General features: G+C 33.5%; 1 protein-coding gene across 1 annotated transcript; it reads right to left on the bottom strand.

Annotated features, from left to right (window-relative positions):
* Nucleotides 1–2,825: 2,825 nt before the first annotated feature.
* On the bottom strand, nt 2,826–7,099 carry LOC104905980 (protein TIC 55, chloroplastic). The gene is made up of 3 exons (XM_010694651.4): nt 6,430–7,099; nt 4,355–4,457; nt 2,826–4,247 (listed from the first exon to the last, which is right to left on the bottom strand). The coding sequence occupies exons 1-3, from the start codon at nt 6,921–6,923 to the stop codon at nt 3,129–3,131; spliced, it is 1,716 nt and encodes a 571-aa protein (XP_010692953.1). The 5' UTR covers nt 6,924–7,099; the 3' UTR covers nt 2,826–3,128.
* Nucleotides 7,100–14,253: the final 7,154 nt, after the last annotated feature.

Genomic DNA, 14,253 nt, shown 5'->3' with positions numbered 1-14,253 from the left:
GGAGGAGGTGTGTCCAAGTCACTCTTGTATGATCATCAAGAATTGTAAGGAAGTATGTAGCTCCAGATAAGCAAGGAGTTTTGTAAGGACCCCAAAGATCAATATGCACAAGATCAAAAGCACATTCAGCCATACTAGATGAAATAGGAAATGGCATTTTATGATGTTTAGCAAATATGCAAGATTCACAATCAAAAGCATCCAATTTATTGCCATCATATGGTAACTGTAAATGTTTCAAAGTGTGAATAGAAGGGTGACCTAATCTACTGTGAACAATATGTAGACTAGGTTTGCTAAAACTAGTATTTACAAAGGAATTAGGACTAGCAGCAGTAGTAGAAACAACATGAGCAGAAGGAACAGCATAAGGAACAGCATGAAATTTGTAAAGTCCAGAACATCTCTTGCCAGATCCTTTTATTTGTTTAGTGTGAAGGTCCTGAAAAACACATTGATCTTGATCAAAGTGGGCTACCAATTTATTGTGATCAAGCAATTTGCCAATAGAAAGTAAATTGTGTTTAAAATCAGGAAGAAAAAGAACATTATACAAGATAATATGTGAGGTAAGATGAACTGTTCCAGCATGTTTAACAAGTTTTTGAGAACCATCAGGCAAGCCAACTTTGATTGGATGTTTTAATACATGAATGGATGCAAACAAATGCTGATTTGATGCCATATGATCAGTAGCACCAGTGTCTATGATCCAAGATGTTGAATCAAAATCATGTGCTAAAGAAGCTGCATTAGAAACATAAGTAATACCTGCAAAATTAACTGCAGTGTAATTCTGAGAGGATGTATTTCCTGATTTTGTCTGCATCATTTTGACAAATTCTTGAAACATATTCTGCATTACAACAGAATCCATGCCACCAGTAGTAGAAGAAGCTCCAGTATGATCATAATGCTCAAACTCCAGAGGAGAATTTGCTAAATTGCCTGCCTCTTGAACATGAGCAGCCAATTTAGGCTGAGATTTCCCTTTCAGATTTGAATACCACTCTGGATATCCAACAAGCTTAAAGCAACTGTCCATGGTATGACCCCTCATTTTACAATGATCACACAATCTATCAGTTTTCATCCTTTTAAAATCTCTTTTTCCAGAAATTTTCTGACCACCAGGATAATTCTGACCATTCTGACCACCATAATTCTGTCCAGTGGAGGTTTGGGATGCTAACAAAGCACTCATTTCAACTTTGTCAACCTTGAAATTGTTCATGTTTTGTCTTTCTACTTGTTGAAGAATATGAAAAGCACGATTTACAGTAGGTAATGGATCACTACTTAGCAAATTCTGACTAGATAAGTCATAAGATTCATTCAATCCAGAAACAAATTGAATTAGTTTCATACGTTGATCAGCTTCTAGAATTCTCTTCAACAAATTACAGCTACAATTCGCAAGTGCTCCACAAGAACAATCAGGAAATCCTTCTAAAACATGAATCTCATCCCAAACTCTTTTCATTTTACTATAATATTCAGCAATTGATTGTTTGCCTTGTTCAACTTTCATCAAAGTTTTATGAAGATTATATAACTGAGGAACATTTGTGTGGCCATACCTTTCTACTACTTCATTCCAGAATTGATAAGTAGAGTCAGCAAACAGGAAATTCTCAGCAATCGACTTCTCCATAGAATTGGAAAGCCAAGACATGACCATATGATCATTTCGAATCCATTTTTGATAATCAGCAGAATCAATAGCAGGTTTCTGTAAAGTTCCATCAAGAAATCCGAGTTTATTTCTTGCAATCAAGGCAATTCTAACAGCACGATTCCAATTAATGAAATTATTGCCATTAAAAGTATGATTTGTGATAGAATGATTAGTATTATCACTATTTGATAGAAAATAAGGGTCGTTGTAACTGGATACAACATTTTCTGAGCTTGATTTTGATATAGAATCAGAAGAATTTGCCATGATTTAATAGAAGAAAAGAAGAAAAGATGAAGAAATTTAGGAAGATTGAAAGAAAAAATCAAGAAAATCAGTGAGAAAAATGCGGAATCACTGACTCAGAGTCCATAAGCTCTGATACCATGAAGAATCTCATCAATGTTAAATGTGAGATTTAGAAGAATTTAGAGAGAGAAATATGCAAGAAAGAAGTTGTAATCTTATTTCTCTAGAATCTGACTTCCTTAATCAAGAAAGATCCATATTTATACAATGAGTGATAACAACTTTCTAACAACTTATAACAACTTGCAACTAACTATGTCCAGCTGTACATTAAGCTTAATTTATTTATATATATATTAATAACATTAATCTCAACAATAATCTATAGTGATAGTTACATAAAAACTCATATATTAACTCAAATCATAGATTCATACTAATCTAAATCAATATAAGAGTCACCTTACCATATCGAAAACGTTTCATTCCTTCTCTCTGAACTGAGGAATTTGAATTGCTTCTAGTATTCTTCTGCATTTTAGAGGTAAATAAAACTAATACTAGCTCTGTGATAATTTATACTATATTACTGTGTGCTTTCTCTACTTCTTTTGGTAGTTTTTACTATTTGTGAGGGTCACAACTCTTGATCTGCCATTATGGCACCACATCCTTGTTCTTAAAATTCTGAGGGTATGTCAAATTACTTTACCTGTCTCGGCAAAGTTTCTTCGTCGTTCTAATATGCTGGTCTGTAGTATTAAGGTAATGTTCAATGCATCTAATTTTTACTGAAATAAGTAATTATACTGATTATATCTTATTTTTACTGATTGAAGCTGATCAAAACTGATTTTTACTAATAAAAAAAAACAGCATAACACATAAAAAGCAGAGATAGTAATAACCATACAATTTATTTGTTGCCCGTCAATTTATCTTGATAATCCATCACATAATAGGTGATTTTGCTTTGACACCAGTCACTCCATAAGTTTGTACAAAGACCCAAATCAAAAGAATAAAAAACATAATATTTCACTACCTAGTACCTACCATCTCTTTCCTAGGCGCTTTCTGTACAACACAGATCCTGAAATCTTCAGTAATCAATCCAGTTCTTCCAGAACAAAATTCAGACTCATTCTGAACTGAGCATTTCTGTAACTTCGATCTTATCAAATCATAACCTCAGCACACTTTACAGCCTCCGGTGTGTTCGTATGAAATTCGTTGTATTCAATGCTATTGCAGCCGAGCATGCATACACTCCGGCCAAGCACAATGTAGTGGTGACTAAAAGTAGAGCTTTCCACTGCCTCCCTGAAACAAGTATGGCGAATCCAGTAGAAACGAGGGCAATGATAGAAAGGGCTTTTTTCCACGTCTCAAAGGATTTCACAACGCCACTGCATTCCTTGCAATGGATCACATGTCGGAAATACCTGTTAGCCAAATTTGGAGCATGCATAGTCCCGACCCCACCTTTAGCAGGTGATTGGGCCGAGAGTGAAGCAACTAGGCCTGCTGGAGCGTGCTCAATAACTGCTGGAATTTCAGGGGGTGAAATAGTACTGTGCCCAAAATGGTAAGGCATCCCATGGCCAACTTTATCCATCCACTTCCTGTATTCTGCAACCCAGGTGTCAGAAGACTTCAGATTCAAGTACAGTTCCTTCGTTGGGCGTTTCTCTGTGATTAAAACCTCATTTTGAGACGAGAGGAAGCCCATATCTTGCTCGAACACCTTACTAGCATTTTGATGGAAATACCATGTGGGAAAGAATTTAGCAAGAGGTGATCTTCTAGTGGTTCCAAACCTTACAATGAGCATGGATTTTCCCTGCCCTGATGGCCTACAAAGAAAGAGCCCGCTGAAGTAGTGTTTCTCTCCCTTCTCATCAACTATCTCTCGACTATTTGAAAGCACACATGGTGCCTCGAACCTGAGAAAGTTTAGCAAAGATTTCTCACTTTCTTTACCCCACCAGCCAGCAAATCCTCGCTCCGTTCTCTCAGTGACTTTGAAAAGCAAAGGTTGAGCATCTTCCCGTTTTGCACTCCAATCAGTCCGATCATGGGAGATTGGGACGTGAGCGGGATCCATGAGATTCTCGAGGAGAATGGAGTGGTCGTATGGAAGCTCGTGTGTAGTCGAGATATCTTGAAACCCTGGCCTTGCAAAGTTTTCAAACCAAGGGATTTTGCTGCCATTTGGTGGACTTCTTTGGGACATCCACACCCACACAACTCCTTGGGAATCTCTCACTTCGTACGTTCTTACACAGGCTTGTTTAGGAATTTTGGCTCCTGCTGGAAGCTGCTAGTGCAAATTTGTGACAGAAATTCATTAGAAACATGCATTTGTGAAGGAAGAGATATTTCTAGGCAAAAGAATAATAAGAGGATGGTGGGGTTTGTATTGACCTGAGGTATCTTCACACATTTGCCCTCGCCTTCAAATTGCCAACCATGGTATAAGCATTCCAATCTCCCATCAACCAACTGCCCCTCAGAAAGTTTTGCCAATCTAAAGCAATAATCATGTAACAGATCAGCATCTTTTTGAATTTTTTTTCCTTCAAAATAAACTGTTTCGAACATTTCTGCAGTCACCATTCTAGCAATATGAAAACCCTGTGCACTCAAAATTTAAGGCCTTGAGATCAATATCATGAGATTACAAGACATTGTGTATATGTTTCAAGGTTTTGTATGGCAAAAAATAGTTGATACTTGATACAATAGATGAAAGTTGATGAAAGCCAAAAGCTAGTTCAATGCATTAGAAGTTTTTAATAAAACAAGTGAAGCTCAATGCTTTTGTTTCCTTGCTAGCCACCCCTTGCTAACATGCTAAAACTTCCCCTCCGCGTTCAGCCACCACTCCTCATCCCAAGCCTGCACCACCACAAAGAATTCAACACCCCAGCTAACACAATTGACAACACTCCCAACCCTCCCAGCTCCAACTAGACATTACGGGCCGGGATGGTTCCGAGCCGGTTCAACTCGGCGTGAACCTGAACGGGACTGGTCCAGTCCGGTTCAGGTTCAGGGTTGGGTTTTCTCAAACTGAATCAGTTCGGTCCGGTTCAGTTGAGGGGTCGGGTCGGGTTGGTTTGGCCCAACGAATTGGTGTTTTCTTTTTTGCACTGTGATATTTAAATTTTAATTGTATATGCACTAGCATTTACAATGAATAGTTTTCAATACCGTTCATATACACTAGTGTTTTTGAAAACTGGGCCGAGGATGAAGTATTTCATGTATTTTCTCGAATGGTTTGACGGGCCGGTTGAGTGTTGAGTACGTTTACGGGTCGGTTCAGGGTCGAATGCGGTTCAAGGTCTGGTCCAGGGCTAGGGTCGGGCCAGTTTCCTCACTCATCAATTTGGCCAATAAGAGCTTGTTTGGTTGTTCCGTTCCGGGCCGGTTGAGGCCCATCCATCTAGCGGTCAAGCCCAACTGGTCTTTTAACGGGTCGGTTCAGGGCTGGGTCCCGTTAGGCCCGCCCAATGGCCACCTCTAGCTCAACACATCTTTGCCAAGAGCGATGTCCTAATCCCACATCTAACAAATCCTAAGACTAACACTACAAAATTATGAGACTAAGTGGTATATGAAAAGTTCATAAAAGCAAGCAAGAATAAAGTCATTTTCAGGCTATAGTTCACTAAGGACTAATTTGGGAAGACAATCCTATAAAGTTGTGATTACATTTAGTTAATCAAAAAATTAGATGGGATTTTATTAATGTCAATTTTTCCCTTTTTTGAGATGCTATCTAGGATATGATCAATTTTTTATCCAATTTAGTTTTCGATTAAGAGTTGCATTATGTGAGGCATTTTCCATAATTGGATAAAAATCAAAACTTTACAAAGTACAGTCCAAGAATTTAACCTTCTCAAGTTTTCTTTAAGTTCAAGTGTTCAACAACTAAAACAAGATAATTATCTCATAGTACTATTTCCTTTTTTGGCAAATGGACTAAAACAATACTATGACAGAGCCTTACAGATAAATTTACCATAAGCAGAAAACCTCTAAAATAACAGATAACAACTTAATAAGTACATATCCTTTTCTTTTCTTTTCTTTTCTTTTCTTTTACAATATCAACATAAATCTTCACACAAATTCTAAAAGATCATCAATTTAATCCCCTGAAATTACCTCAAAATTACCCATCAATTTCATACAGTCCAAATTACAAAGCTTTAATATAAAGATCATCATTTTAATCCCTGGAAATTACCCCTAAATTACCTAAAACTTCATATAGTAAAAACTTCATATCCCTGAAATTACCTCAAAACTACCCATTAACTTCATACAGTCCAAATTATAAAACTTTAATAAAAGATCATCACTTTAATCGCAGAAAATTGCCTAAAAAATCTTCATACTAGTAAAAAAAATTAAAAGCAAACTTATAACTTAGTAAAACAAAGAAATGAGGAAAAATTTGAAGTAAATAAATAGAATTAAAATTTTACCTATGTGGGCAACGATCTTCATAACATCTAAGCTGACCAGAAGCATCACGATATAAAACAAGTTGTTTATGAAACACAGTGAGTCCCAAAGGAGCATCATTTGGTATATTTTTTGTTAAATAAAGAGGGTACCATTCTTCTGTCCAATCATAATCTACTACCTCTCTCTCTCCTCTGACTTCTGCTTGACTACTGGGACCCACAAACACATTATCATCTTCTTCATTCTTCTTTTCTTTTTCTTCAGCAGATGATGGTTCAACTGTAACATTATCTGCTGCAATTGCCTGAGATTTTGTGGAAGATAATGATGATGATGAATTGGGTTTTTTATTTGAGTGTTTAAGATTGTTATTATGAAGGTGGGAGTAATTTGATGGGTTTTGTGAGAGATTAATAAGTGTTGGATTTTTTCTGATGGTTTTAGTGTTTGTACTGAGAAATGAGGTTTTTGATGGTGGGTTATATGGAAGAATTGCTTGCAAAATTGCCATTTTATTTGTTGGGTGGTTTTAGCAAAGTAGAAGTTGCTCAAATAACAAATTGATTGGTTATATTAATTATTAGGGAGAGAAGGAAGAAGAAGAGGAGCAAGGTTGCTTGCTACGTTGGAGCATGGCTCCTGGCCACATGTTACGTGGGAAGCTATTGTACTCTTGTTTATTTATTCTTGACCTTAAGAATGTGAACTAGGTTCTTCCAAATAAGTGTGATTTAGTAGGAGTAGAAACCTTTTCTTTACAATGAGGAGATAGTAGGATTTAGATGTATGCTTTTCCAAGTGGGAGTATTAGACCTACAAATATCATATATCCGGTTGTATCGTGAGCATGGTACATCCACAACTATTTTTATGCTCATTGTTTATTTGGAACCATTCAAGTGAGCAAAATATAATAAGGAGAGTTCTAAATATGAATATGAGTAAATTTTAATCTTGTATGATGAATGAACTCGTACTTAACTTAAGTAATGTCTGGAGTTATTGTATTTTTATATTTGATATTTGATATATCATTGTTATTAATTTACTAGCGGTGTCGATCAATATTAAAATCAATATCTATACTAATATATTAAAAAGCGTTCCTAAGAACGTATATGTGTCACGGGTCATCATTCCTCTTTCAATAACATTCTATCTACGTCTTTCTCATATAGTGAAAAAAAAGAAGATTATTGACATGAAGATTTATTATTCCATACCATTATTGATTTTTCAATCAAAATTAATGATGATATATGAATGGAAAAGTTTTAAAACCATATAATGAATGAAATGACTTTTTAAAATGAGTATGAGATGACTTGTTTAACTGATAGGCGTGTCGCGCACCTAACAAAAATAAATAACCTAACTAATCCTCCTAACTATGTAGTAGGGTAAGTCAGGGTCGATCCCACAGAGAGAAAGTTGTTCTATGATTAGCCTTTAAATAATGGTAAGACTAAAGGAGATTAATATCAATGATCGTCGAAATAACTATGCTAATCAATATATAAATAAAAGACTCTACAGTTAAGTATCCCCACTAGCATGAAGTAATACAAAATAATTCCTACCCCAAATTAATCAATTAACTGTTCACAAGAAAAAGTCCACCCTATAAAGTACCATAAACCTCTCCCAAGTATCTATGGCTTCTCTAATATGCATTCAAGCCTACTCCCGTGGAATCATGTAAATTAAAGACATTGAACGCGACACTTTAACTTCCTAACAATCCATTCTACCTACTCCCATGGAGAACTTCATGTCCATAATTGAAATACTCAAATCCGTCAAAATTCAACTCCCGTGGTGATCAAGCACTAGTACAGAATAGGCGATTTGCGTCGGATGTATGAGGCGCCTATTTGCGTCGGACTCTGGTGCGACGCCAAAGCCCTCGACACAAATGACTCAGAAACGATTTGCGTCGTATGCGGAAACGACGCAGATGGTTCAGCTATTTGCGTCGCACTCGTATACGGTGCGACGCAGATGGCTATCCCAGCCCAATTCAGAGTAATGCAGAGGGTAATGTGCGTCGCACATTGCCTAGGGTGCGACGCACATTAGTGATTTGCGTCGCACCTCGGGCTATGTGCGACGCAAATTAGTATTTTAATAAAAAAAAATATTTTTAGACCTATAATATATACTGCAAAGATGATTCTAGAACAGTAGAAGAGTAGAAGATTGAGAGAAAAATTACCAACTGAAATCGAAGTAGGATTGAACACAACAAAATATATACCAACAAAATTCAATAATTTTATAATTTACAACTCCAACACAAAACATTAAACCACCAAAATTCTATAATTTACAACTCAAACACAAAATAATATAAAAAATCAGAGATCTAGAGTAGAGAGACGCAAAATTCTATCAATTTCCTTCCATTTCTGACGAAGAAAACTTCCAGAGAAATCAAAAAACAGATCTGCAAATGAAAGTAAGAAAAAAAAAGTCAATAAAAAATCAGATCTAAAAAGTAAAAAAACAGAAGAAAATAATTTCAGAAAGATAAAACTCGAAAGACAATGAAAAAATTAGATCTAAACAATGTAAAAATGAAAAAACGAAGGAAAAAATTGTAGATCTGAAAACATGAAAAAACGAAATTGTAGATCTAAACAATGAAAAAATGAAAAAAACGAAAAACCGAAATTGTAGATTGAAAAATTGAAAAAGAAAACGAACATGTTCGCCGGAGAGAGAAAGAGTTCGTCGATTGAGTTCGTCGTTGTCGATTGAGTTCGTCGTTGTTCAGAAGTCGCCGGAGACAGAGAGTTTGAGGGTGAGGAGAGATAGTTTGAGGGTGAGGAGAGAGACGCAAGAGGGAGATAGAGTTTTAGGGTTTGAGAGAATGAAGCCCCCATTCTGGTGTGAGGAGAGAAACGCGAAAGGGAGAAGTGTTTTAGGGTTTGAGAGAATGAAGCCCCCATTCTGGTGTGAGGAGAGAGACGCGAGAGGGAGAAGTGTTTTAGGGTTTGAGAGAATGAGGCCCTGAACTGGTGAGAGAAGGGTTTAAGAATCGCGCGCAAGGGGTTGGGGCTTTTGGGCTGATCTGCGTCGGATGGGCCAAGGGGTCCGACGCAGATTACTTTATGCAACGCACTTGAATAAAGTGCGACGCAGATTACTTTGTTATGTGCGTCGCACTGAGGGCTTCATGCGACGCACATAGATGATTTGCATCGCACGTTAGTTACATACGACACACATCGTTCGTCTTGTGCGTCGATTCAATGTTGCATGCGACGCAAATAGTATTTTTGCGTCGTTTCCGTGTTTGTGCGACGCAAATGGGGCGACGCAAATTGACCTTTTTCTACTAGTGAAGACAATGGAATTAGAATAATACTAGTTATCCCTAATCTAGTATTGGAATATGCACAATCAATTAAGCAAGAACAATTAACAAAATATGAGAATTTAAAGAAACAATCATGAATTAAATCATACTAGGGTTCACTTAACCATAGATAAAAGAAACTACTCTATCATGAAATAAATAATGAAATCTAAATCTACAAAGAAAAGCATAATCAAAGAAATCAAGGAAAGAATGTCTATTTGTAGAGAATAAAAATATGTGAATATTGGTATTTTTTTTAATTTTTAAAAAACGTATTTTTTGAGATATACAAGTTTAAAAATTGCAAAAGTAAAATATTTTTGGACAAATAGTATCATGACACTTGGAAAGTGGAGAGTTCCATTGGAGCCACTCATTTTCATGGAAAATATTTTACTATCTACCAAACGGAACCTAAAGGAAAAATTATAATACGCAATGAAAATAGTTTTAGGGCCTATTCTCCCTAGCTTATTTTCAGTTCAGTTCAGTTCAGCTCCATTTTTTTATAACCATTTTGTTAAATATTATTATTATGTTGGTATAATTTATTTTACTAATTACTCTTATTACTCTTATTATTATTATTATTATAATTATTATTATTATTATTATCATTATTATTATTATTTAAATATATATCATTACTATTAAGTATTATTATTATTGTTGTTGTTTCTATACATTATTTTTTTTATTATAGCTTTACTCATTATTATTACTATTATTATTATGAGGAACATGGTTTAGGTCAAAGCACAAATAAACCCACTTTTTTTAGCCCATAAACCAATCGAATCGCGTCAAGACGTTTTATGATGTTATTTTCGCGGTCCAACCCAATCATTATTTTTATTAATAAATATTTTTATATTATTAAATCTAATTATTAAAATAGTAATATTAATTTACTTCTTAGATATTATTGTTATTATAAATCATCATCAAGTATTAATATATTAATACAAATAATATAAAATAATTATTATTAATTATCATTATTATCATTAATTATTATTATTATTAATTTATGTTATTAATGTTATTTATTTATAACTATCATTTAAAAATATCCAAAATACTATTATTATTATTATTATTATTCATTATTATTACTTATCACTATAATTATTATTTAATATTCATATTATTATTGTTTAAAATATTATTTATATATTTATTGCATTCAATTTAATTCAATTTAATTCAGTTCAGTTCAGTTCAGCTCCAATAAGTTCAATTCAGTTCAATTCAGTTGTTTTATGCCGAAGAGAACATGCCCTTAGTAGTATTAACCATCCTTGAATCCATATAGTTTTACCCTCGTCCACCTAATTCATCCTCCCAGCATATATAGGATCTAGAAGTATTTAATACTTATGTGTTGGATCAAAGAGTATACTCCATAATATTTTAAGAAGATTGTTAGAGCAACTCCAATTATGCAAAAAAAAAAAAAAGACTTGTTAATAATTTTGCAAAATGTCTAGTTAGTTGCTAAACCATTGGAGTGCAAGATGGAGCTTTGCTTTGCTAAGCAAATTTGCACTGTAGAGCAAATTGGCTTTGGCTAAATAGACCAAATAATATAATTTGATTAAAAAACGGTTTGCGCTTCGCTCCCCAAAGAATAGAGAATATAAACTTCATCTATGTTTTTACATTCACGAACAGATGGTGACAATTCCATGGTACTCTTGTCCTGCATAACAAATAACTTTTCAATAAGTAATAATTTATATATAAAAAAGAAAAAGTGGTTGTGGAACCTACCCAAACAATGAATAGTTTAGCTAAACCTTTAAAGAAAAGTTGGTTAAATATGGAATCAGTTAAGGAAAATGATGTGACATCTTTAGCCAAATATCATTTTCACTAACCACTAATTAAAGAGCCCGTTTGGCAAAAATCTCTATTATATAAGCCAAGGGAGGAGGTGTGGTGTCCTCTTTTGAAGTGACTAAAATACCCTTAATGATCTAATTAATGGAATGAAAAAAATTACAAAAACAAATCATTTAAAAATTCTCATTCCAACTTGCCATTTAAAACAAGTTTAAAATGGTATATGCATCAAATACTTCAATCAAAAATTAAATGGACAAAATATTTATACCTTATAAAAAAAAATTAGCATACATAACGTGCACATGAAAAGTCTGAACATTCACTACCTTTGATATTCTTTAGTTCAGTTAAACCAACTCATTATTTTTATTTTTTCTGTTCAATATTCATTCACAAAAAATTAATGTTAACAATCACTCACAACCTTTTTATTTTTTTACATTAGCGAATTAATATATCTAAATTCATCTAACTGTTGAATTTTTCACATTTAAGTTTAATCATAAATAAAGTACGAATGGAGTATCTAATAGAATAACAAATTTTGAAATTAACGCACGCATCGCGTGCATATGAAGGCTCTTTCTTAATAAAGTACGTCCTCCTTTGAAAATACAAAAATACCCTTAAGAAAAAGAAAATATTAGGAAAGAAAGAAGATAGAAGCTATTTTCATATTAAACAAGCTAAGATTAAAACAAATAATTACCTAATTAAGACACAAGTAAAAAAAATGAATTTGATGAAAAGTTTTACACAAAAAATTATCAAGATCATTGATAAAATGAGAATCTTCAATTAAAAAATGCATGGTTTCCAAATATTGAGTATAAAACATCACATTTTCACCGCATATTATTTTACAGAATATCAAACTTATACACTCATAAAATATTGCTTATTGCCTACTATTGACAATTTCTATCATATAAGGAATGGTAAGGGAGTGATAATAGTTATAAAACATTAACACTCTACCCTTTAAACATATTAAGTTCATTATAATTTTGTTTTAAAGAACACAGTAGTTCAAAATATATGGTCTTACATGTAAAAACATGTCAATTTTAAAATGATAATTTTATTCCACATTATGTTGCGCATAAAATTGTGATTAAGCATTAGTTAATGATATCATCTTTTTAAATACCTACGTGTGCTCAAAATAAATGCTAAAACATATGCACGCACGCATCGCGTGCCAAAAATGCTAGTAATATTAGTTGTAAGCTTTTAGCTTTCAATTGTGAATTGTGAGCTTTTAACTGTGGAGATAGATGTTAGCTTTTAGCTGTAAAACTAAATGTCTAAAGTATAAGTGTTCGGTAAAATTAGTTGTTGGCAAAATTTTAATGGGTAAATAATATGCAAAAACGGTAACTTTTGGCGAAAGCTACTCTAAAACTTAGAATCTTAACTTTTATCAAAAGCTACTCAAAAGCAAAAAGCTACCTACAAAAGCTATTTCACTGAACACTAAAATAATTGTTCAAAAGTTACCTCAAAAGCTACGCCAAACAAACCCAAAGTTACTCTTAGGGGATCAAAAGTTAAAATATATTCTCAACTCTTTTAGGTAAAATAAATTGAGAGAACACGTGACAATAAAGATACAACACTCAGTGAAGTACCGTTCTTCTCCACGCCTTTTAATAAAACACTACCTAAAAACAATAATAATAACACTCATAATAATTTAGAAACTAGTTATTAGGCCCGGGCTATGTCCCGGGTAAGAAAATTTTCAGTTATTAATATTGTACTTTTATATGATAATACTAAATACAACTTGGTCTAGTGGTTAAAACATTAGTACATGAACTTGAGGTCATGGGATCAAAACCTATACTATGCAATTTCTAATTTTTTTATCATGTATTTAAATGCACACATCATGTACATATAAGACTAATTGTTGTTCAACGGCTAAAACAAAATTATAGCCACCATAATTATTGAAATTTAAGCCCATTATTTCCAGAGACAAATCATGCCCGATTTAGTTGAAACTTAAAAAAAGTTGAATAATGAGATAAAGGCTAGTTTCCTTTTAGATTATTATTTCTTTCTTTCTTTCTTAGATATTGTGATATCTCCATTAACAAAGATTTGTGCAATATAAAATCAATTAATATATACAAATTTCAATATATAAATTTACTAACATATAAATTTTAATTATAATTTACTTATAAAGTCAACTTAATATTAATCTATGATTAAAAATAAAATGTTTCAAATTACACAATTTATAGAGACTATAATTTTTTTAACCATAGTAAAATTATCTTTTGAATTAAGGGCCTGTTCTCCCCAGCTTATTTTCAGTTCAGTTCAGTTCAGTTCAATTCAGTTCAGTTCAATTCAGTTCAGTTCAGTTCAATTCAGTTCAGTTCAGATCAGGTCAGTTCAGTTCAGACCAGTTCAGTTCAGTTCAGCTCTTGACAATACTTTTACTCTCACATATCACTATTTATTTCAGTTCAGTTCAGATCAGTTCAGTTCAATTCAGTTCAGTTCAATTCAGTTCAGTTCAGTTCGATTCAGTTCAGTTCAGTTCAGCTGTTTTATGCCGAAGAGAACAGACCCTAAACTAATAAAAAAATTAATTTCAGTTCAACTAATTACT

This window comes from Beta vulgaris, chromosome 2, assembly GCF_026745355.1.
Source record: "Beta vulgaris subsp. vulgaris cultivar EL10 chromosome 2, EL10.2, whole genome shotgun sequence".
Lineage (NCBI taxonomy): Eukaryota > Viridiplantae > Streptophyta > Magnoliopsida > Caryophyllales > Amaranthaceae > Beta > Beta vulgaris.
Note: the sequence above shows the minus strand (reverse complement) of the source record. Positions and strands in the feature narration are given on the sequence as shown.

Bases quoted from the DNA above. Each gene is read 5' to 3' on its own strand.
- LOC104905980 (XM_010694651.4), bottom strand. From the start codon at position 6,923: ATGGCAATTTTGCAAGCAATTCTTCCATATAACCCACCATCAAAAACC. The intron at 4,458-6,429 runs GTAAAATTTTAA...TTATTGCTTTAG, and splicing joins GAAGATCGTTGCCCACATAG to ATTGGCAAAACTTTCTGAGG. The intron at 4,248-4,354 runs GTCAATACAAAC...TTGCACTAGCAG, and splicing joins AATGTGTGAAGATACCTCAG to CTTCCAGCAGGAGCCAAAAT.